The sequence below is a fragment of the Sturnus vulgaris genome, chromosome 1 (assembly GCF_052056855.1).
Source record: "Sturnus vulgaris isolate bStuVul1 chromosome 1, bStuVul1.hap1, whole genome shotgun sequence".
NCBI classification, from domain to species: domain Eukaryota; kingdom Metazoa; phylum Chordata; class Aves; order Passeriformes; family Sturnidae; genus Sturnus; species Sturnus vulgaris.
The window spans coordinates 57,898,005-57,922,455 of NC_142243.1; the positions used below are offsets into that span (position 1 = coordinate 57,898,005).

The 24,451-nt window shown below is 50.9% G+C and overlaps 4 protein-coding genes across 4 annotated transcripts; all 4 read right to left on the bottom strand.

Annotated features, from left to right (window-relative positions):
- Nucleotides 1-12,777: 12,777 nt before the first annotated feature.
- Nucleotides 12,778-13,149, bottom strand: LOC148225223 (scale keratin-like). Its single transcript, XM_088164749.1, has one exon. It carries the CDS (start codon nucleotides 13,147-13,149, stop codon nucleotides 12,778-12,780), a length of 372 nt encoding a protein of 123 aa, XP_088020875.1.
- A 2,602-nt stretch (nucleotides 13,150-15,751) lies between these two features.
- LOC148225224 (scale keratin-like) lies at nucleotides 15,752-16,123 on the bottom strand. The gene has a single exon (XM_088165486.1). The coding sequence runs from the start codon at nucleotides 16,121-16,123 to the stop codon at nucleotides 15,752-15,754; it is 372 nt and encodes a 123-aa protein (XP_088021612.1).
- A 2,602-nt stretch (nucleotides 16,124-18,725) lies between these two features.
- On the bottom strand, nucleotides 18,726-19,097 carry LOC148225225 (scale keratin-like). Its single transcript, XM_088166232.1, has one exon. The coding sequence runs from the start codon at nucleotides 19,095-19,097 to the stop codon at nucleotides 18,726-18,728; it is 372 nt and encodes a 123-aa protein (XP_088022358.1).
- A 2,602-nt stretch (nucleotides 19,098-21,699) lies between these two features.
- Nucleotides 21,700-22,071, bottom strand: LOC148225226 (scale keratin-like). Its single transcript, XM_088167082.1, has one exon. The coding sequence runs from the start codon at nucleotides 22,069-22,071 to the stop codon at nucleotides 21,700-21,702; it is 372 nt and encodes a 123-aa protein (XP_088023208.1).
- Nucleotides 22,072-24,451: the final 2,380 nt, after the last annotated feature.

Sequence of the window (24,451 nt, forward strand, 5' to 3'; positions counted from 1 at the left end):
TGAGATGCTCAGTATAGACTATGTATATATATATGGGCACGGGAAAGGTGCAGGGCTGCTCACACGCCCTGTTGTTACCAGGGGGTTACTTCTCTCTGTTGTAGCACACTGAAGTTGCTCAGCATTGCAGGAACATAACCAACCTATCCCACCTTTGATGTTCAGTCTGAACAGATGCAAATAAGCATTCATTTTCAAAGAATGAAAAGGAAGCAGTTTTGATTTTCTAGTCAAGTATCAATTGCCTAATGTCACTAACATGGAACACAAGGATGTTTTTTCAGCCTCAGAATGTTCTTTCATTTTTCAAGCAGCTCTAGTTAAAAGATGAACAAACAAGTAATGACAAGTTTTTACTAGGAACAAAATAAAATACTACATCATGCATAGTCTGCTAAAAACTACTTTAATTTTTTCTCTATGAGTGGGAATTCTACTTGGAAAATATTTCAGAATTTGTGCCTGTATGGATGAGAATTTACTTATTTACCCACAGAGCCCTTTCCACACAGGGTCAAGTAATTAACAACATAATTTGTCTTTTCTTTGATCAAAGTTTAATCAAACAGTAACCATGGGGATGTGAGGATGTAAAGGCAGAAAAATCAAACAGCATGAATAATACCTCTTAATAGAGGTTCAGCAACCATAAAAAAATAAATAGACTGTCACTGTTTCTAGGTTCCTTGATCCAAACAGAAGCAAACACAAGATTTTACTTGCGCTGCTAATGTCACAAAATTGCAACTAGAATAATACCTGGACATGTGACATTCTATGGGAATTATTATTTTTGTCTAATTTCTGTGCTTTTCTGGAAGAGTGAAAGGTGATTTCCATTTTTTATTTCCTGCCCAAGTTCTGTAAAAAATAAATAGAGTCCGGTATTAGAGACAGAGAGGTTTGAGTTACACACACTCAAAGGCCAAACCCTGCAATCCTTCTTCAAAGGAAAATATTTCCTTATTGCATTGCTAGCTGAATTTAATAAGCTGGTCTCACTTTTGCCACACGAATACATGTAGAAACACAGAAATCCTCAAGCTTTGTCCTGAAAACTGAACTGCAGACTCAGCAAACAAACAGCACATAATTATTTGCTCAATTACTCTCGGAGCACAACATCCCATTACCCTTGAGCTGGCAGGGGAAGGACGGTGCTCAGTTCTGATTTTTTAAAATACTTTTTTCCATAGTCTCAAAGCATTGCCAAATCTTGGCAGATTACCATGGGACAGCAAATATTACCTTCCCACTTTAACACATCTTAAAATTTTAAATTTTAGCATGGACAAAAGAATGCATGTTCTGCAGGTAATGCCTCAAAAAAAAGGAAAAAAACCCATAAACCACAATGTCTTGGAAATATTCCAAACCTACTTGGTCTGAGCCAAGTATCTGGTGTGGAAAATTACAGTCCAAATGGTTAAGAATTGCTAGAAGCAATTGAAAACAGCTTTTCCCAAAGGAAAATGTTGGGCAACCTTATTGATAAGCAACCTTACAAGTTCTGCATGAAATAATAATAATAAAGAAAGGAATACAGGGTAAATAATGCTTCTATTTACATTGGTCCTATCTTCTCCTGAGATGATGAGTGTTAATTGTTTAATGCCTTGCTACAGCTACTCAAGTAATAAATAAGAACTGATGGCTTTCCCTTAGAGTCAGTTGTGAGATTTTGTTGTCCACATGGATGCACCCACCCTCTCTCACTTCACCCTCCTCCAGCACAGCAGAGGGGACATTGTGCAGCTCAATCTCATTAGCAGCCACATCCTGACAGCAATTTATACGCTAGATTTTTGAGGCAGGGAGAGGATAAGAGAGTCAGGCAATTTAGTTTAATTGCAGTAGGCACGCAGAGGAGCTGCACCCTCCTGCCCCCACTCATCTTGCCCCACTCCAGAAAGGAGCTGCTGCCCTGTGCCAGCCTGACACACATCACCCCAGCTGGCTCTTTGCCTTTAATTCTGCCATTTATTAACTGATGCTCGCAGATAATTCCAGTGTTCTCTGGCCTCATTATGAGAAGGCATTACTGACTTTCAGTTCAGTGATCTCACAGGATAAAAGAAAACAAGGAAAGAAGAGGAGAAAGTAATTTATGTACTTCAGGAGTTGCAGCAAGGCTTGAGAAACGTGGGCTGCTTTCTCAGCTCCTACAAAAGACATCCATTGGCAGGAGGATGACTGGCCTTAGTCAAGATGTGCCTCAGCCTGCCTTGGTTAATACCTTTGTGGTAGCAAATCCATAGTTTTCTTTCCAATATGGACACTATCTCTGTTGGGCTTGGTCATCCCACTGCTACAAAGAGATGGTTTAGCACAATGATGACACCTTAAATGATAAAAAAAACCAGATTAGTATTAATTTCAAAGACAGGGTTTTACTTTTGCATGATCTTTTGTTGCTCACCTTATAAGTCTTGAGCCCAGCCAACCCCAGGCAGAGGGTCAAAATGCAGAAATTCATTGCAAAGTAGGGTTATTTTTCCTGGAAAAGCAACAGCCTTAAACAGTTCAAATCCAGAACAATGAGTTGTAAAAATAAAAGCCCTGGAGCAGATTGAAAGCTGCTGTATTTTCAGAAGCTGATCTCCCAGCAGAGGCTAAAAGCCAGGCCCCACAGCCCCACCTGAAGCAGCTGAGACCATTCCCTCCTCTGCAGCATGCTTCCTGCCTGCATGTACGTTCCTGACGTGGTAAAGCTCTCCTGTTAAGCATGAATAATGAACTGATTTCAGTTAAAAATAACTTTCTTTTTCCCCTCAGCTGTTTTTTTTTAAACCAGATCATCCTCACTAATCCAGTCCACAAAGCTGCTCTGCAAATCATTCATCTAGCAGAAAAGCTGCTGCCAAAATGCAAGGGCAGAGCAAGCAGTCCTGGGCTTAACACAGCATTTGCTGGTGATCCTCCCTCAAGAAAACATCACTGCCTGCAAAACCCCACAGGTTAGCTGTATAGAACTACTGTGGGGCACTTGGTCAGAGGAGAAACTGCTCTTTCAACTGCTTATTATTGCTTTTTTTGAGGCCATTACTCTCAAGTAGCCCTCTGTTCATCTAGTTCTGCATCAAAAATGAAAAATAAACGCACAGTGTCTGTGTTCAAATCTTCCTTGCATCCATATTACGTGAACAGAGCTGCAGCTTTTGGGGAATTCCAGGTCCGACAGTCACTCTTAGGAAGGACTCAAGCCCATTCCTTTCTGCATGGCACTGCTTGGCAGAGTAGCTGGCCATATTTCTCCTTTCAAGACACATATCCACATCCCACCTGCACTTCCTACACTGTAAGGCCTTCCCTAGGGAGGCAGAAGGAATATATTCCCAACCAGAGCCCTGCCTGCTCAATGTTCCTGTGCTAAGCACAGAAATTTGTGGAGCTGTGCTGGGACATGTGATAAGCATGAGGCTGCTTTTTCTGGCTCCTGTGATGATGACAAACATGCCTTCTCATCTCTTCATGTTTATTACTTCCCAGTGCCACATCCTTGTTCCCTCTTACAGCTTATGAAACCTTGTGACCATTCTTCAATAATGTCAGTGTGCATATTCTGTAACTATACTCTGGTTTTATCTGCAGGCAATTATTAAACTGCCTCTTTCTTATCTCTCCTTTCCTCCATTTCTAAATATATCACATATCCCAATATCTGCTCCACCATACTGGCTTACTGCATCTCTCTCCCTCCTTTCAGTCATGTATCAGCACTATCTGCTCTATGCAGCAAAACGAGAGGAGAGCCAGACTATGAGTCCTTTTCTTTTCTTTTCTATTTGCCATTTTCACCTTTGCCAAGTCTACTCGCAGGAAATCAAACCCTTTCCCACTGTACAAGCATCTCTTTCCTGCAATAGTCTCTGGGATGGTTTCCCTATTGCCTTTGTATAATGCCCTTCTCAGAGCCTATACAAAGTACTTCATTATCCAATGTGAGGCCAATTTAAATATCTCATGCTGTATAAATAACTGTCACGCTTCAAAGTTACGTTGTAGACCTTCAAGCAAAACTAACTGTACTGGCAACTCATAACTGATACTGCTTCAGTTAATTTGACAGAAGAACTTCCTTTATAATATGTGCCTTTTCTGACCTGAAAGACTATCCAGCATCCAGCACCTGGTACAATTGCTTATTCTTCCGTGCAACAGCACTTCTTCTTCAAGCAGTATTTTCCTTTTCTATCCACACACACTTTATATTTTCCTGAGGTGAGGCAAAATGCAGGACTTCCATCTCAATTTTACAAAAGTCACACTCCTTATTTGCTCCTATGCCATAAAACACCAGAAAGCAATCTTATACTGGAAATCAAGAATCCATTATTCTTAGATATGAGCAAATGCACTGACTATGCTATAGGGTAATTGCTCACACTGAAATAGTCTCTCATGTATGTTCTCTCTCAGAAATTCCTTCAGTTCTAATTCCAATCCTCTCTCTGAAGACACACAAAGCGAGCACAGTTTAGTAAGCTCTGCCCAGCCACCAAGTTCTGCAAATGAAAGGATTTAGGAAGAAAATATTGATTCATTTCAGCTGGGATTTACAGTGGCTTTATTGCACCCACAGCACCTTACGCTGCCATCACTCTTTGGAGTACCTGCAATCAGTGCAGCCCTTTTCATAAACGCTGCAGATGAAATTATGCTCCGCTTTTACTATTTATCCAAATGCTTTTTGTCAGACTTTTGCAGCACATATACCTCAAACTCAGATTTGAAGAATTCAGAAATTAGTTTATCTGTATGTGACTGCACTAAATACAGCTCAACATTTTTCTTTTCTATGTTCCTCATGTCCAGCATATTTGTTTAAATCCAATTTCTATCTCATTACCTTTACATTGGACAAGTTACCCTAACAGGAAGGCTGCTTAAGTTTTACCTTTTGCTCTGGTGTCGTAAAATTATGCTTATTTACTTTAAGCTTGACCTAGGGCCTTTGCCCACTGCCTTCGGGATCCTCGAAAGTCAACAGCTTTGCTACTCCTACATCTATCTCCATTTTCAATACCATACTGTGAATCCTCCTGTTAATGACATATAGGCATATTGTCCTTCTTTATACACATACGGCTCCAGAGAGCAATGGTGTACCTTTTTAGCCAAGAAACACTCTTCTGTCATGCATTTCTATTTTCATGTCTTGGCTGGGTAGTAAATAGGGTCAATCCCAAACTTGAGCCAGCTGCTTTACACTGCAGATTTTCCTAAAAGTGCTACCAAAGCTCTTAAGTGCAAAGCTCCAACTTCTAAATAACATAGTTTCTCTCATTCTCCTGGAGCTGTTAGAATATCCTTACCTATATCCTAACCAATTTTTTTTTTTTGTATTTGAAATCCTTTTGCAGAGCCCTTCATGAAACCTGTGAATTTTCAGTGTTGAAGACTTCTGTGTGTAGCCTCAGTCAGAGCTGTCTACCAACCTTCTGCCAGTGACAGCTTCTTTTTCTATACCGGACACTTAATTGTTTCTCAATTCCAAGTATTTTAGTCCAAACTCCAAATGTCATCTTCCTTAAAAAAAAACCCAATACAATAATTGTTAAAAACCCCACCTGGCTGCTGGCAGGCAGTTTGGTAAGCTTGTCAGAACTAATTCCAGTTTCATGTTGTTTGAGACATTAATCTTGGATTGTTATGCTAAAACCTGTAGCAGGCACATCAAATATTATACTTCATTATTATACTTTGTTCCACTCCAAACTCACTGTTGTTGACAAAAACATGTCAATAGTTTGAGAAACTTATATTTTCCAGTCCAAATAACAGCTCTTTCACTGTCTGCATCTTCTGTCAGAGGGTTTTCCTCCATCTGCATGCCAGACCCACACTCACAGCTTTTAATCAGTTAGTTATAATCATACCAGATTCAGTCAATAGATATCTGCCTCTCTCTATATATGTCTCCCAAATATCAAATATTTCCACCTCACCTCCTATTCTTCCAGCATATCCCACTGCAAAACAACCCCGACCTATATTGCATATGTATTTTCTTATCTTCTTCATTCTCTTTGTCTTCTTATTGAAAATTTCATGAGTGTTTGTATAAGATGCTAAAGAACTTGACAGGAGTTTTGCTTGCATTAAAAGAGAAAGTATTTCTGGTAACCAATCTCATTACTACATTATGCCTGGTGGGATAATCCTATATACTTTTCAACATTTTAAGCAATTTTTTCCCTTTTTTTTCCTTTTAATCATCTTTTTTACTTAATAAAAGCAGGTGAAGTAGAGCCCTCTGTTTCTATACTGGCAATATGTGATGTCAGGTGGACTTTTCAAAACTCTGCTCCCTCCTCATCCTGCCAGATTTAACTTCAGAAGAACCAATGCCAATCAATCCCAATGCTTGGAAGACCTCTTCTCTAGGATTTCTACCTACATTGTTTAATACAAAATGTTGTATTTTCTTTTAGGAACCATAAGGAACAAACAACTTTAGATAAATAATTTCATAAACGGTGACACAAACGTCCATATTTATTATGTTAGCAGTTTCTCTATTTACATCTCCATTTACAACTAACATGTTTCTGTGGCTGCCAGCATGCCACAAATGCATTCTGTAGTGCAAGAGCAACTTGACTCTTGGTGATTCTTTTGTCAATAAGATAAAAATGTAGCAGATCAGACTTTGCTTCTAAATGAATTTGTGCATAAGGGAGCTTGCTTTCATCCTGCAATTGGCTGTTAATTAGGTATGTTATACTAAGGAGACCATAAGGCTGAAAGAAAATCTTATGGAATATTTGTAATTAATGAAAAAGTTTATTTAAGTCCGCAGCTTGAATTAAAATATACACAAGAGAAGGAAAACCTTTCTTTGATAAATTTCACATAAACACTAAGGTAAGTATTTGAATGATTAAGATCTACATTTACATTTGGGAGCATATATCCATCATTATTATACTCTTTGGTAGTTTTTAAATTGTTGAAAAATATTTTTGCTACATAGTGCAACAAGAAGAACCTGAATTTATTTCAAAATAGCATGCTGCTACCAAGTAAGAATACTACAGAAAATAAAATACCTCTAGAGAGCATGGCAAGTGTCTCCAGCACAGTAACACAAGTTAGTCATGGGCTCTAGACAGTACCTTCCCTGTGGGTTGAGTAGCTTCTCATCCCTGCTTTCTACTGCAGGGCTCAAATGAGAACACTATGTGAAACATGATTTAATTTTTTATCCTCTAAAGTGGAGAAAGGGGAACAATACTGGTAAAATCTGTTCTGGAAGTTGTGATAGAAAGCACACTAAAAAGAAGGTACTTGAAAAGCATGGAGAGGCAAAAATAAAGCAAGTACTAAAGAAAATGGTTAAGATAGAGAAGGCAGCAACATGGGGAATCAAGATCCATAAAATAATAAGCATTCGTATATTTTTAGTACATAAATATGTTCAACTCACAGCCACAATTCAATTGCAGTTCCACTGTAAAATAGTGGAGCATTCTGGTTTCTGTCAAGGTCTTCATACTGCAGGCAGGGATCTCTGTTTGCTTACATGTGCCAGCTGAGCAGCTGCAAGCAGAATGTCCTGTATCCTATCCCATGTCTTGCTCCCCACCAGTGATGTTCCCTCTGCCATTTCTGAGATGCACTCTCACTGGCTTGAGTGTGCTTGCACAGAGGCACACATGATGCCAAAGCAACAGTAGACTCCACCTCTCCATCACAAACTTATCCCTGAATAGTGGTCTGAACCACTATTTTCAACGTTAGGATAAAATCTTTAGAGAGGGTTATTTTTGAAGAAAAAATTCTGATTAGTGTAGGATCTAGGTAGCAAACATAGTAGAAAGTAATTTCAGTAATCCAAAAGTTTCTATTTGTAAACATGATAGCCCTTCACAAACAGAACAATATACTGTATAGAGTTCAATCTTCAGGACATCGATTACTGTGCACATTGCTCCTTTCTTTGTGGGGGTCTTCAGAGCGCTGTTTTCCAGGGTGGCACTGAATATTTAGCTGGCATGCTTACACGATGTATAACCCCATGTTTTACCTGTCCTGTGTGTGGCTCAGAGTTAACTATCTAAGGGAGAAGTTTAGTGAAGTTTAGTAAGTTTTTTCCTCCCACGGGGCTCTGACACTTGGCAGAAGTCAGGCCTAACTTGGTGATTTTCAGTTTTCGAATATTTTACATTGCTCACTCCTTCTAGCATTAGCAAAGCTTGGTGTCCATGTTTTTATGTCTACCTCTGCAGCCTCCTCACCCCTGGCAGCAGCTCCCTCCTGACTGCTGGGAAGACCTGGGATTTATTCCCAGAGAGGAAAGCTGAATTAGTGACTGCAGAATTAAGTATTTCCTCTTATTCTAACTTTAGGAGAAATGTTTGGATTTCTGCACCCTGTAAACTGATCCTTTCTATATGCCTCATATCTCTGCCTGTCTTTTACGGATCACTTGGACATGCACCTCAAACTTCTTCCCAGGTGGCCTCCAATAGAACGACTTGTATACATTGATCTTCAAAGTCCAAGGGGACTTACAGACACCCTAGCTTTAAATGAGTTCAGTGTATATCAGCAGCATGATGTAGCCAAATTCCCTTTTCCTTTGCTGGGGCCAGGTGCAAGGCTGCTAGAGAAGCCAGGATTGCATCAGGCTGCTATTTAAAACCTCAGCCCCTACTTCACAGCTGGATCCTAAAACTCAGCCTGAACCTGAGCACCACTGTGCTAAGCCTCCATGAGGTAAGGCCTTCACTGTGCCCGTCAGAGAAATGCAGTTCCTTTCTCCTACTCCAAAATCTGGAGGTGTTCCTTGTGCCTGAGACCACAGAAGGACCCACCAGCCCTGTCACTGGCCAAGGCATTGGCAGCTGCACAGTTTTTCAAAGTAATGCTTCAATATGCAAAAATAGAAAAATGAAAGGACAACTGCTTGTGCTTTTGCAAAAGTAGAGCTCCTGGCAAGTCTTCCTAAAAGCATCAAAACCCAGAAAAATAAATTCAAAATATGTTAATTCTTTCTAGCTTAAAAAATCCTATACCCCAAATTATCCATTAGATTAATTTTCATTTCTTATTTATGTTATTTCCAGTCACATGGTATATTTCCCAAATTACCATATTATTCATGTTTTTAGACAAATTTAAAACTCAGATCTACTTAATACTAAAATTCACATCTGCTAAAATTATGACAGCAGCTTTAAAAGTGCACATGATTATAATTTGGTATTACGAAGACAAAGAAACATAATCTCAGCTAACAAGTATGTCATCGTAAGTCATCCCTGATGATATGAAAGACAACACACATGCTTATTCAGGACATTAAAAAGTGGACATCAGAAAAATGACAGAGGACACCAAGCTCTCCACCTAGAATAATACATTTGGAAACACATTCTCTATACCCTTCTCGTTCCCTGAACCATTATGACAACTCCTCCCAGTATCATCCCACTTGCCCTTTGACTCCAATTTCTTCTCCACTTGAACCTACACTGTACTCTTCACTCTTCCAATTAGCCCTTATAGGCACCCATTTTCGATTCTTCCAAAACCACGATTTCACCTCCCAATCACGGAAACACCGAATTCCCAGGGCCCTCAAGAAGTAGGAAAACGAGGCAAAGAGACAGGAACTGGATGCAGGAAAACTTTATTGTACCAGGAAGAGCAGGAGACGCTGGGAGAGGGACGGCGGGCAGGCCCCAGGCAGGCCGGCTGTCACGGGCTGCAGAAGGGCAGGGCAGCTTGTGCAGAGCTCAACTTCTCCATGCTGGGCTGAGGCGGCCGCAGGGGTTACGGGCTGGGCTGTGGTGGCTCTAGCAGGGCCCGCAGGTGTCCCAGAGCTTCTTGCTGTAGCGGGGCAGGGCGCAAGGGCTGTAGGCGGGAACAGCGCAGGCTCTGCCAAAGGTGCAGAGGCCGCCGGAGCCGGAGGCCTGGGTGGCGCCGGCGCCGTAGAGGCCGCCCAGCCCCAGGGAGCCGCCAAAGGCCGGAGCTCCGGAGGAGCCCACCACGGCTTGCTGGGGGAAGGAGGTGAGGATGGGGCCGGGGAAGGTGACCACCACGGGGGGCGGCTGGATCAAGGCCGAAGAGTCGGGGCACTGGCGGGCACACAGCTCGTTGCAGCTCTCAGCGATGGGCTGGGGCACAGCCACGTTGGTTTTGGGCTGGCACACGTCGTAGCAGGACATCTTGGTGAGGGATGCGTGGGTGCTCTGCAAGAGAGGGCAGCCGTGGCAGGAGAGCAGCAGAGGCAGCAGCCAAGCCAAAGGGGCCGGGACTGGAGCAGGAAGGCGTGAGCAGAAGCGCTCGCACACTTACCCTTGTTCCTGAGGAGGAGAAGGTGGCCAGGCCAGTGCTTGGCCTAGTCTGGCCCAGGCAGGGCTTTTATAGCAGCCCCAGCATTGCTCAGCTCCAGCCAGGCCAATCTGCACAGGGGACACTCCCTGCTGCTGCTGACACCAGGGCTGTACGGCTCCTGCCCCTCCCTGAGTCAGCATCCCAATGCCCAAGCCATCTTGTCCTTCCTGCCACGTCAGATACTTGATAGCTGGGACGGCACCCGGGAATGGGCTCCTGGAAGCCCTTTAATGGTCCAAAGGAGTGGGGCAGGGCTGGAATCGGCCTGGGCCAGATGGACATCTCTGCTCCTTTCTCCATGTGTAGATCAGGAAGGACACAAGGGGTGTTTGTCACCAATGTGGCAGAGTTCCCTGGGCAGCGACTGCAGGCAGATGGCGTCTGCTTCTGCCGGTTCTCCTGCGATGGACAGGTCCCCTCCACGGTGCACGCTCCTGGGACACCTGCCCTAGATGCTCCAGCTCCTGCCCGGTGTTCCTGGAGCCCGCGCCTGGATGGCATCCCTGCTATGGAGTATGTGACGTGGCAGGAAGGAGCAGATGGCTTGGGCAGCAGGAGGTGCTGGGGTGACACCTGGAGGATGCTGACTCAGGGTGGGGCAGGGTCTGCACAGCCCTGCTGTCAGCAGCAGCAGCAGCAGCAGCTGTGAGACTTGAGCTCTGCACAAGCTGCCCTGGCCTCCTGCAGCCCGTGACAGCCGGCCTGCCTGGGGCCTGCCCACCGTCCCCGTCCCGGTGTCTCCTGCCCTTCGTGGTACAATCAAATTGTCCCGCATCCAATTCCCGTCTCTTTGCCTCCTTTTCCCATCTCATAAACAGCCCTGCGCGTGTGCGAGTTCCAAGAGCGGGAAGGGAAATGGTGATGCAGGGATGGCTTGGGGCAATGGAAAATTGAAGCGGAACGGGAAAAGAAAGAAAAGAGAAGAGGGAATGGGAGAGTGGAGGCTTATGTGGAGATGAAAATGAAATCAACATGGAAACCGAATCAAAAGAGAAAGGATCTTGCGAAGGGGTTGGTAGCGAAGGAGAACGAGGACGGATATGAAGAGAAGCGGGAGGAAAAGAGTAAGGAGAATGTGAATAAGAAGGGGAAGGCGAAAGAGAATGTTGCCATTTTTATGTCGTGATGGACACGGCTGGTATCACCAGCAGCCCTTTAGTTGGCATCACGGCAAGTCCTTTAGTAAGAAACTCTACGTGCCTTCTTCTCTTCATCAACTTCTTTCTTCGTAACTCTCACTCCTGCTTTCATAGACCTCACTCGGGTACCTCTGACTCCTTTTCTTATAGGCAGCTTCACACAGCACTGACTCCTTCTTTCACGCTGCATGACTGGCTAAACCCAAGCTGTCCCTTTCCCGGCTGCCTAACCCTGCCTGTCCCTCCCGTATCACCTTCTCACCGTGTCTGCCCCTTGCACAACCTCATGTCCCTTAGCTCCTGGCAGCACAGCCAGCAGACTCCTTCCTTCTCTTACTCCAGCAGACTCTCGACATCATGCTGCAACTGCAAGTGCCTGTAACTAGTGGCCAGCCAACGCAGCCCTTTCTATCCCTCAAAAGGAGTGGCCAGACACAGGTGTTTCCACTCCTCACCAACCAGTAGAGCCTCAAGTCATTGGGAAAGATTCCCTCCTGCACTATCCTTTGAGCGTAGGTCTCCATAGGAGAAGAAGAAGATGGAGGAGATGAGAAACAAAGAGAAGGAGAGCCCTAAAGAAGAAAGACTAAGAGATAGAAAAGGAAAGCAAAGGACTTGATGGCAATGAAATTTGTCCGTGTAAATAGCGTAGAGGGGGGAAGTCTCTCTATGATTTCCGGCCCCGCTCCTTTAGCAGAACCGTGGTGGCACAGAGGGCCTGGAGCTGTGGCGGCCTTTGCCCCCGGAGGGCTCCTAGGTCTGAGGCCACCCCATTGCCAGCTCTGCTGCAGGTGTGGCAGAGCTCCTGGTCTCATGGCCTGCAAGAAATGGGCTCTGTCTGTCTTCAGGCAGATTGCTTAGAGATATTTGCCCGTCTCCTTCTCCTTCCCTGACCCGTTGCCACAGCACTCCTTCCTGTGCTCCCACTTGCCCTTTGATTCCAATTTCTTCTCCACTTTCAGCTCCACAGTCCCCTTCCCTCTTCTCTTTTACCATGCGCTACCGTTTCCATGAGAAGTTTTCCCAGAGCCACAGTTGCCCCTCCAAGTCTTGCAACTGCCCGCTCCCTGGAGCCCACGGGACTTGGGAAAAGGAGGCAAAGAGACAGGAACTGGATGCAGGAAAACTTTATTGTACCAGGAAGGGCAGGAGACGCTGGGAGAGGGACGGCGGGCAGGCCCCAGGCAGGCCGGCTGTCACGGGCTGCAGAAGGGCAGGGCAGCTTGTGCAGAGCTCAACTTCTCCATGCTGGGCTGAGGCGGCCGCAGGGGTTACGGGCTGGGCTGTGGTGGCTCTAGCAGGGCCCGCAGGTGTCCCAGAGCTTCTTGCTGTAGCGGGGCAGGGCGCAAGGGCTGTAGGCGGGAACAGCGCAGGCTCTGCCAAAGGTGCAGAGGCCGCCGGAGCCGGAGGCCTGGGTGGCGCCGGCGCCGTAGAGGCCGCCCAGCCCCAGGGAGCCGCCAAAGGCCGGAGCTCCGGAGGAGCCCACCACGGCTTGCTGGGGGAAGGAGGTGAGGATGGGGCCGGGGAAGGTGACCACCACGGGGGGCGGCTGGATCAAGGCCGAAGAGTCGGGGCACTGGCGGGCACACAGCTCGTTGCAGCTCTCAGCGATGGGCTGGGGCACAGCCACGTTGGTTTTGGGCGGGCACAGGTCGTAGCAGGACATCTTGGTGAGGGATGCGTGGGTGCTCTGCAAGAGAGGGCAGCCGTGGCAGGAGAGCAGCAGAGGCAGCAGCCAAGCCAAAGGGGCCGGGACTGGAGCAGGAAGGCGTGAGCAGGAGCGCTCGCACACTTACCCTTGTTCCTGAGGAGGAGAAGGTGGCCAGGCCAGTGCTTGGCCTAGTCTGGCCCAGGCAGGGCTTTTATAGCAGCCCCAGCATTGCTCAGCTCCAGCCAGGCCAATCTGCACAGGGGACACTCCCTGCTGCTGCTGACACCAGGGCTGTACGGCTCCTGCCCCTCCCTGAGTCAGCATCCCAATGCCCAAGCCATCTTGTCCTTCCTGCCACGTCAGATACTTGATAGCTGGGACGGCACCCGGGAATGGGCTCCTGGAAGCCCTTTAATGGTCCAAAGGAGTGGGGCAGGGCTGGAATCGGCCTGGGCCAGATGGACATCTCTGCTCCTTTCTCCATGTGTAGATCAGGAAGGACACAAGGGGTGTTTGTCACCAATGTGGCAGAGTTCCCTGGGCAGCGACTGCAGGCAGATGGCGTCTGCTTCTGCCGGTTCTCCTGCGATGGACAGGTCCCCTCCACGGTGCACGCTCCTGGGACACCTGCCCTAGATGCTCCAGCTCCTGCCCGGTGTTCCTGGAGCCCGCGCCTGGATGGCATCCCTGCTATGGAGTATGTGACGTGGCAGGAAGGAGCAGATGGCTTGGGCAGCAGGAGGTGCTGGGGTGACACCTGGAGGATGCTGACTCAGGGTGGGGCAGGGTCTGCAGAGCCCTGCTGTCAGCAGCAGCAGCAGCAGCAGCTGTGAGACTTGAGCTCTGCACAAGCTGCCCTGGCCTCCTGCAGCCCGTGACAGCCGGCCTGCCTGGGGCCTGCCCACCGTCCCCGTCCCGGTGTCTCCTGCCCTTCGTGGTACAATCAAATTGTCCCGCATCCAATTCCCGTCTCTTTGCCTCCTTTTCCCATCTCATAAACAGCCCTGCGCGTGTGCGAGTTCCAAGAGCGGGAAGGGAAATGGTGATGCAGGGATGGCTTGGGGCAATGGAAAATTGAAGCGGAACGGGAAAAGAAAGAAAAGAGAAGAGGGAATGGGAGAGTGGAGGCTTATGTGGAGATGAAAATGAAATCAACATGGAAACCGAATCAAGAGAGAAAGGATCTTGCGAAGGGGTTGGTTGCGAAGGAGAACAAGGACGGATATGAAGAGAAGCGGGAGGAAAAGAGTAAGGAGAATGTGAATAAGAAGGGGAAGGCGAAAGAGAATGTTGCCATTTTTATGTCGTGATGGACACGGCTGGTATCACCAGCAGCCCTTTAGTTGGCATCACGGCAAGTCCTTTAGTAAGAAACTCTACGTGCCTTCTTCTCTTCATCAACTTCTTTCTTCGTAACTCTCACTCCTGCTTTCATAGACCTCACTCGGGTACCTCTGACTCCTTTTCTTATAGGCAGCTTCACACAGCACTGACTCCTTCTTTCACGCTGCATGACTGGCTAAACCCAAGCTGTCCCTTTCCCGGCTGCCTAACCCTGCCTGTCCCTCCCGTATCACCTTCTCACCGTGTCTGCCCCTTGCACAACCTCATGTCCCTTAGCTCCTGGCAGCACAGCCAGCAGACTCCTTCCTTCTCTTACTCCAGCAGACTCTCGACATCATGCTGCAACTGCAAGTGCCTGTAACTAGTGGCCAGCCAACGCAGCCCTTTCTATCCCTCAAAAGGAGTGGCCAGACACAGGTGTTTCCACTCCTCACCAACCAGTAGAGCCTCAAGTCATTGGGAAAGATTCCCTCCTGCACTATCCTTTGAGCGTAGGTCTCCATAGGAGAAGAAGAAGATGGAGGAGATGAGAAACAAAGAGAAGGAGAGCCCTAAAGAAGAAAGACTAAGAGATAGAAAAGGAAAGCAAAGGACTTGATGACAATGAAATTTGTCCGTGTAAATAGCGTAGAGGGGGGAAGTCTCTCTATGATTTCCGGCCCCGCTCCTTTAGCAGAACCGTGGTGGCACAGAGGGCCTGGAGCTGTGGCGGCCTTTGCCCCCGGAGGGCTCCTAGGTCTGAGGCCACCCCATTGCCAGCTCTGCTGCAGGTGTGGCAGAGCTCCTGGTCTCATGGCCTGCAAGAAATGGGCTCTGTCTGTCTTCAGGCAGATTGCTTAGAGATATTTGCCCGTCTCCTTCTCCTTCCCTGACCCGTTGCCACAGCACTCCTTCCTGTGCTCCCACTTGCCCTTTGATTCCAATTTCTTCTCCACTTTCAGCTCCACAGTCCCCTTCCCTCTTCTCTTTTACCATGCGCTACCGTTTCCATGAGAAGTTTTCCCAGAGCCACAGTTGCCCCTCCAAGTCTTGCAACTGCCCGCTCCCTGGAGCCCACGGGACTTGGGAAAAGGAGGCAAAGAGACAGGAACTGGATGCAGGAAAACTTTATTGTACCAGGAAGGGCAGGAGACGCTGGGAGAGGGACGGCGGGCAGGCCCCAGGCAGGCCGGCTGTCACGGGCTGCAGAAGGGCAGGGCAGCTTGTGCAGAGCTCAACTTCTCCATGCTGGGCTGAGGCGGCCGCAGGGGTTACGGGCTGGGCTGTGGTGGCTCTAGCAGGGCCCGCAGGTGTCCCAGAGCTTCTTGCTGTAGCGGGGCAGGGCGCAAGGGCTGTAGGCGGGAACAGCGCAGGCTCTGCCAAAGGTGCAGAGGCCGCCGGAGCCGGAGGCCTGGGTGGCGCCGGCGCCGTAGAGGCCGCCCAGCCCCAGGGAGCCGCCAAAGGCCGGAGCTCCGGAGGAGCCCACCACGGCTTGCTGGGGGAAGGAGGTGAGGATGGGGCCGGGGAAGGTGACCACCACGGGGGGCGGCTGGATCAAGGCCGAAGAGTCGGGGCACTGGCGGGCACACAGCTCGTTGCAGCTCTCAGCGATGGGCTGGGGCACAGCCACGTTGGTTTTGGGCGGGCACAGGTCATAGCAGGACATCTTGGTGAGGGATGCGTGGGTGCTCTGCAAGAGAGGGCAGCCGTGGCAGGAGAGCAGCAGAGGCAGCAGCCAAGCCAAAGGGGCCGGGACTGGAGCAGGAAGGCGTGAGCAGGAGCGCTCGCACACTTACCCTTGTTCCTGAGGAGGAGAAGGTGGCCAGGCCAGTGCTTGGCCTAGTCTGGCCCAGGCAGGGCTTTTATAGCAGCCCCAGCATTGCTCAGCTCCAGCCAGGCCAATCTGCACAGGGGACACTCCCTGCTGCTGCTGACACCAGGGCTGTACGGCTCCTGCCCCTCCCTGAGTCAGCATCCCAATGCCCAAGCCATCTTGTCCTTCCTGCCACGTCAGATACTTGATAGCTGGGACGGCACCCGGGAATGGGCTCCTGGAAGCCCTTTAATGGTCCAAAGGAGTGGGGCAGGGCTGGAATCGGCCTGGGCCAGATGGACATCTCTGCTCCTTTCTCCATGTGTAGATCAGGAAGGACACAAGGGGTGTTTGTCACCAATGTGGCAGAGTTCCCTGGGCAGCGACTGCAGGCAGATGGCGTCTGCTTCTGCCGGTTCTCCTGCGATGGACAGGTCCCCTCCACGGTGCACGCTCCTGGGACACCTGCCCTAGATGCTCCAGCTCCTGCCCGGTGTTCCTGGAGCCCGCGCCTGGATGGCATCCCTGCTATGGAGTATGTGACGTGGCAGGAAGGAGCAGATGGCTTGGGCAGCAGGAGGTGCTGGGGTGACACCTGGAGGATGCTGACTCAGGGTGGGGCAGGGTCTGCAGAGCCCTGCTGTCAGCAGCAGCAGCAGCAGCAGCTGTGAGACTTGAGCTCTGCACAAGCTGCCCTGGCCTCCTGCAGCCCGTGACAGCCGGCCTGCCTGGGGCCTGCCCACCGTCCCCGTCCCGGTGTCTCCTGCCCTTCGTGGTACAATCAAATTGTCCCGCATCCAATTCCCGTCTCTTTGCCTCCTTTTCCCATCTCATAAACAGCCCTGCGCGTGTGCGAGTTCCAAGAGCGGGAAGGGAAATGGTGATGCAGGGATGGCTTGGGGCAATGGAAAATTGAAGCGGAACGGGAAAAGAAAGAAAAGAGAAGAGGGAATGGGAGAGTGGAGGCTTATGTGGAGATGAAAATGAAATCAACATGGAAACCGAATCAAAAGAGAAAGGATCTTGCGAAGGGGTTGGTAGCGAAGGAGAACGAGGACGGATATGAAGAGAAGCGGGAGGAAAAGAGTAAGGAGAATGTGAATAAGAAGGGGAAGGCGAAAGAGAATGTTGCCATTTTTATGTCGTGATGGACACGGCTGGTATCACCAGCAGCCCTTTAGTTGGCATCACGGCAAGTCCTTTAGTAAGAAACTCTACGTGCCTTCTTCTCTTCATCAACTTCTTTCTTCGTAACTCTCACTCCTGCTTTCATAGACCTCACTCGGGTACCTCTGACTCCTTTTCTTATAGGCAGCTTCACACAGCACTGACTCCTTCTTTCACGCTGCATGACTGGCTAAACCCAAGCTGTCCCTTTCCCGGCTGCCTAACCCTGCCTGTCCCTCCCGTATCACCTTCTCACCGTGTCTGCCCCTTGCACAACCTCATGTCCCTTAGCTCCTGGCAGCACAGCCAGCAGACTCCTTCCTTCTCTTACTCCAGCAGACTCTCGACATCATGCTGCAACTGCAAGTGCCTGTAACTAGTGGCCAGCCAACGCAGCCCTTTCTATCCCTCAAAAGGAGTGGCCAGACACAGGTGTTTCCACTCCTCACCAACCAGTAGAGCCTCAAGTCATTGGGAAAGATTCCCTCCTGCACTATCCTTTGAGCGTAGGTCTCCATAGGAGAAGAAGAAGATGGAGGAGATGAGAAACAAAGAGAAGGAGAGCCCTAAAGAAGAAAGACTAAGAGATAGAAAAGGAAAGCAAAGGACTTGATGGCAATGAAATTTGTCCGTGTAAATAGCGTAGAGGGGGGAAGTCTCTCTATGATTTCCGGCCCCGCTCCTTTAGCAGAACCGTGGTGGCACAGAGGGCCTGGAGCTGTGGCGGCCTTTGCCCCCGGAGGGCTCCTAGGTCTGAGGCCACCCCATTGCCAGCTCTGCTGCAGGTGTGGCAGAGCTCCTGGTCTCATGGCCTGCAAGAAATGGGCTCTGTCTGTCTTCAGGCAGATTGCTTAGAGATATTTGCCCGTCTCCTTCTCCTTCCCTGACCCGTTGCCACAGCACTCCTTCCTGTGCTCCCACTTGCCCTTTGATTCCAATTTCTTCTCCACTTTCAGCTCCACAGTCCCCTTCCCTCTTCTCTTTTACCATGCGCTACCGTTTCCATGAGAAGTTTTCCCAGAGCCACAGTTGCCCCTCCAAGTCTTGCAACTGCCCGCTCCCTGGAGCCCACGGGACTTGGGAAAAGGAGGCAAAGAGACAGGAACTGGATGCAGGAAAACTTTATTGTACCAGGAAGGGCAGGAGACGCTGGGAGAGGGACGGCGGGCAGGCCCCAGGCAGGCCGGCTGTCACGGGCTGCAGAAGGGCAGGGCAGCTTGTGCAGAGCTCAACTTCTCCATGCTGGGCTGAGGCGGCCGCAGGGGTTACGGGCTGGGCTGTGGTGGCTCTAGCAGGGCCCGCAGGTGTCCCAGAGCTTCTTGCTGTAGCGGGGCAGGGCGCAAGGGCTGTAGGCGGGAACAGCGCAGGCTCTGCCAAAGGTGCAGAGGCCGCCGGAGCCGGAGGCCTGGGTGGCGCCGGCGCCGTAGAGGCCGCCCAGCCCCAGGGAGCCGCCAAAGGCCGGAGCTCCGGAGGAGCCCACCACGGCTTGCTGGGGGAAGGAGGTGAGGATGGGGCCGGGGAAGGTGACCACCACGGGGGGCGGCTGGATCAAGGCCGAAGAGTCGGGGCACTGGCGGGCACACAGCTCGTTGCAGCTCTCAGCGATGGGCTGGGGCACAGCCACGTTGGTTTTGGGCGGGCACAGGTCGTAGCAGGACATCTTGGTGAGGGATGCGTGGGTGCTCTGCAAGAGAGGGCAGCCGTGGCAGGAGAGCAGCAGAGGCAGCAGCCAAGCCAAAGGGGCCGGGACTGGAGCAGGAAGGCGTGAGCAGGAGCGCTCGCACACTTACCCTTGTTCCTGAGGAGGAGAAGGTGGCCAGGCCAGTGCTTGGCCTAGTCTGGCCCAGGCAGGGCTTTTATAGCAGCCCCAGCATTGCTCAGCTCCAGCCAGGCCAATCTGCACAGGGGACACTCCCTGCTGCTGCTGACACCAGGGCTGTACGGCTCCTGCCCCTCCCTGAGTCAGCATCCCAATGCCCAAGCCATCTTGTCCTTCCTGCCACGTCAGATACTTGATAGCTGGGACGGCACCCGGGAATGGGCTCCTGGAAGCCCTTTAATGGTCCAAAGGAGTGGGGCAGGGCTGGAATCGGCCTGGGCCAGATGGACATCTCTGCTCCTTTCTCCATGTGTAGATCAGGAAGGACACAAGGGGTGTTTGTCACCAATGTGGCAGAGTTCCCTGGGCAGCGACTGCAGGCAGATGGCGTCTGCTTCTGCCGGTTCTCCTGCGATGGACAGGTCCCCTCCACGGTGCACGCTCCTGGGACACCTGCCCTAGATGCTCCAGCTCCTGCCCGGTGTTCCTGGAGCCCGCGCCTGGATGGCATCCCTGCTATGGAGTATGTGACGTGGCAGGAAGGAGCAGATGGCTTGGGCAGCAGGAGGTGCTGGGGTGACACCTGGAGGATGCTGACTCAGGGTGGGGCAGGGTCTGCACAGCCCTGCTGTCAGCAGCAGCAGCAGCAGCAGCTGTGAGACTTGAGCTCTGCACAAGCTGCCCTGGCCTCCTGCAGCCCGTGACAGCCGGCCTGCCTGGGGCCTGCCCACCGTCCCCGTCCCGGTGTCTCCTGCCCTTCGTGGTACAATCAAATTGTCCCGCATCCAATTCCCGTCTCTTTGCCTCCTTTTCCCATCTCATAAACAGCCCTGCGCGTGTGCGAGTTCCAAGAGCGGGAAGGGAAATGGTGATGCAGGGATGGCTTGGGGCAATGGAAAATTGAAGCGGAACGGGAAAAGAAAGAAAAGAGAAGAGGGAATGGGAGAGTGGAGGCTTATGTGGAGATGAAAATGAAATCAACATGGAAACCGAATCAAGAGAGAAAGGATCTTGCGAAGGGGTTGGTTGCGAAGGAGAACAAGGACGGATATGAAGAGAAGCGGGAGGAAAAGAGTAAGGAGAATGTGAATAAGAAGGGGAAGGCGAAAGAGAATGTTGCCATTTTTATGTCGTGATGGACACGGCTGGTATCACCAGCAGCCCTTTAGTTGGCATCACGGCAAGTCCTTTAGTAAGAAACTCTACGTGCCTTCTTCTCTTCATCAACTTCTTTCTTCGTAACTCTCACTCCTGCTTTCATAGACCTCACTCGGGTACCTCTGACTCCTTTTCTTATAGGCAGCTTCACACAGCACTGACTCCTTCTTTCACGCTGCATGACTGGCTAAACCCAAGCTGTCCCTTTCCCGGCTGCCTAACCCTGCCTGTCCCTCCCGTATCACCTTCTCACCGTGTCTGCCCCTTGCACAACCTCATGTCCCTTAGCTCCTGGCAGCACAGCCAGCAGACTCCTTCCTTCTCTTACTCCAGCAGACTCTCGACATCATGCTGCAACTGCAAGTGCCTGTAACTAGTGGCCAGCCAAGGCAGCCCTTTCTATCCCTCAAAAGGAGTGGCCAGACACAGGTGTTTCCACTCCTCACCAACCAGTAGAGCCTCAAGTCATTGGGAAAGATTCCCTCCTGCACTATCCTTTGAGCGTAGGTCTCCATAGGAGAAGAAGAAGATGGAGGAGATGAGAAACAAAGAGAAGGAGAGCCCTAAAGAAGAAAGACTAAGAGATAGAAAAGGAAAGCAAAGGACTTGATGGCAATGAAATTTGTCCGTGTAAATAGCGTAGAGGGGGGAAGTCTCTCTATGATTTCCGGCCCCGCTCCTTTAGCAGAACCGTGGTGGCACAGAGGGCCTGGAGCTGTGGCGGCCTTTGCCCCCGGAGGGCTCCTAGGTCTGAGGCCACCCCATTGCCAGCTCTGCTGCAGGTGTGGCAGAGCTCCTGGTCTCATGGCCTGCAAGAAATGGGCTCTGTCTGTCTTCAGGCAGATTGCTTAGAGATATTTGCCCGTCTCCTTCTCCTTCCCTGACCCGTTGCCACAGCACTCCTTCCTGTGCTCCCACTTGCCCTTTGATTCCAATTTCTTCTCCACTTTCAGCTCCACAGTCCCCTTCCCTCTTCTCTTTTACCATGCGCTACCGTTTCCATGAGAAGTTTTCCCAGAGCCACAGTTGCCCCTCCAAGTCTTGCAACTGCCCGCTCCCTGGAGCCCACGGGACTTGGGAAAAGGAGGCAAAGAGACAGGAACTGGATGCAGGAAAACTTTATTGTACCAGGAAGGGCAGGAGACGCTGGGAGAGGGACGGCGGGCAGGCCCCAGGCAGGCCGGCTGTCACGGGCTGCAGAAGGGCAGGGCAGCTTGTGCAGAGCTCAACTTCTCCATGCTGGGCTGAGGCGGCCGCAGGGGTTACGGGCTGGGCTGTGGTGGCTCTAGCAGGGCCCGCAGGTGTCCCAGAGCTTCTTGCTGTAGCGGGGCAGGGCGCAAGGGCTGTAGGCGGGAACAGCGCAGGCTCTGCCAAAGGTGCAGAGGCCACCGGAGCCGGAGGCCTGGGTGGCGCCGGCGCCGTAGAGGCCGCCCAGCCCCAGGGAGCCGCCAAAGGCCGGAGCTCCGGAGGAGCCCACCACGGCTTGCTGGGGGAAGGAGGTGAGGATGGGGCCGGGGAAGGTGACCACCACGGGGGGCGGCTGGATCAAGGCCGAAGAGTCGGGGCACTGGCGGGCACACAGCTCGTTGCAGCTCTCAGCGATGGGCTGGGGCACAGCCACGTTGGTTTTGGGCGGGCACAGGTCGTAGCAGGACATCTTGGTGAGGGATGCGTGGGTGCTCTGCAAGAGAGGGCAGCCGTGGCAGGAGAGCAGCAGAGGCAGCAGCCAAGCCAAAGGGGCCGGGACTGGAGCAGGAAGGCGTGAGCAGGAGCGCTCGCACACTTACCCTTGTTCCTGAGGAGGAGAAGGTGGCCAGGCCAGTGCTTGGCCTAGTCTGGCCCAGGCAGGGCTTTTATAGCAGCCCCAGCATTGCTCAGCTCCAGCCAGGCCAATCTGCACAGGGGACACTCCCTGCTGCTGCTGACACCAGGGCTGTACGGCTCCTGCCCCTCCCTGAGTCAGCATCCCAATGCCCAAGCCATCTTGTCCTTCCTGCCACGTCAGATACTTGATAGCTGGGACGGCACCCGGGAATGGGCTCCTGGAAGCCCTTTAATGGTCCAAAGGAGTGGGGCAGGGCTGGAATCGGCCTGGGCCAGATGGACATCTCTGCTCCTTTCTCCATGTGTAGATCAGGAAGGACACAAGGGGTGTTTGTCACCAATGTGGCAGAGTTCCCTGGGCAGCGACTGCAGGCAGATGGCGTCTGCTTCTGCCGGTTCTCCTGCGATGGACAGGTCCCCTCCACGGTGCACGCTCCTGGGACACCTGCCCTAGATGCTCCAGCTCCTGCCCGGTGTTCCTGGAGCCCGCGCCTGGATGGCATCCCTGCTATGGAGTATGTGACGTGGCAGGAAGGAGCAGATGGCTTGGGCAGCAGGAGGTGCTGGGGTGACACCTGGAGGATGCTGACTCAGGGTGGGGCAGGGTCTGCAGAGCCCTGCTGTCAGCAGCAGCAGCAGCAGCAGCTGTGAGACTTGAGCTCTGCACAAGCTGCCCTGGCCTCCTGCAGCCCGTGACAGCCGGCCTGCCTGGGGCCTGCCCACCGTCCCCGTCCCGGTGTCTCCTGCCCTTCGTGGTACAATCAAATTGTCCCGCATCCAATTCCCGTCTCTTTGCCTCCTTTTCCCATCTCATAAACAGCCCTGCGCGTGTGCGAGTTCCAAGAGCGGGAAGGGAAATGGTGATGCAGGGATGGCTTGGGGCAATGGAAAATTGAAGCGGAACGGGAAAAGAAAGAAAAGAGAAGAGGGAATGGGAGAGTGGAGGCTTATGTGGAGATGAAAATGAAATCAACATGGAAACCGAATCAAGAGAGAAAGGATCTTGCGAAGGGGTTGGTTGCGAAGGAGAACGAGGACGGATATGAAGAGAAGCGGGAGGAAAAGAGTAAGGAGAATGTGAATAAGAAGGGGAAGGCGAAAGAGAATGTTGCCATTTTTATGTCGTGATGGACACGGCTGGTATCACCAGCAGCCCTTTAGTTGGCATCACGGCAAGTCCTTTAGTAAGAAACTCTACGTGCCTTCTTCTCTTCATCAACTTCTTTCTTCGTAACTCTCACTCCTGCTTTCATAGACCTCACTCGGGTACCTCTGACTCCTTTTCTTATAGGCAGCTTCACACAGCACTGACTCCTTCTTTCACGCTGCATGACTGGCTAAACCCAAGCTGTCCCTTTCCCGGCTGCCTAACCCTGCCTGTCCCTCCCGTATCACCTTCTCACCGTGTCTGCCCCTTGCACAACCTCATGTCCCTTAGCTCCTGGCAGCACAGCCAGCAGACTCCTTCCTTCTCTTACTCCAGCAGACTCTCGACATCATGCTGCAACTGCAAGTGCCTGTAACTAGTGGCCAGCCAACGCAGCCCTTTCTATCCCTCAAAAGGAGTGGCCAGACACAGGTGTTTCCACTCCTCACCAACCAGTAGAGCCTCAAGTCATTGGGAAAGATTCCCTCCTGCACTATCCTTTGAGCGTAGGTCTCCATAGGAGAAGAAGAAGATGGAGGAGATGAGAAACAAAGAGAAGGAGAGCCCTAAAGAAGAAAGACTAAGAGATAGAAAAGGAAAGCAAAGGACTTGATGGCAATGAAATTTGTCCGTGTAAATAGCGTAGAGGGGGGAAGTCTCTCTATGATTTCCGGCCCCGCTCCTTTAGCAGAACCGTGGTGGCACAGAGGGCCTGGAGCTGTGGCGGCCTTTGCCCCCGGAGGGCTCCTAGGTCTGAGGCCACCCCATTGCCAGCTCTGCTGCAGGTGTGGCAGAGCTCCTGGTCTCATGGCCTGCAAGAAATGGGCTCTGTCTGTCTTCAGGCAGATTGCTTAGAGATATTTGCCCGTCTCCTTCTCCTTCCCTGACCCGTTGCCACAGCACTCCTTCCTGTGCTCCCACTTGCCCTTTGATTCCAATTTCTTCTCCACTTTCAGCTCCACAGTCCCCTTCCCTCTTCTCTTTTATCATGCGCTACCGTTTCCATGAGAAGTTTTCCCAGAGCCACAGTTGCCCCTCCAAGTCTTGCAACTGCCCGCTCCCTGGA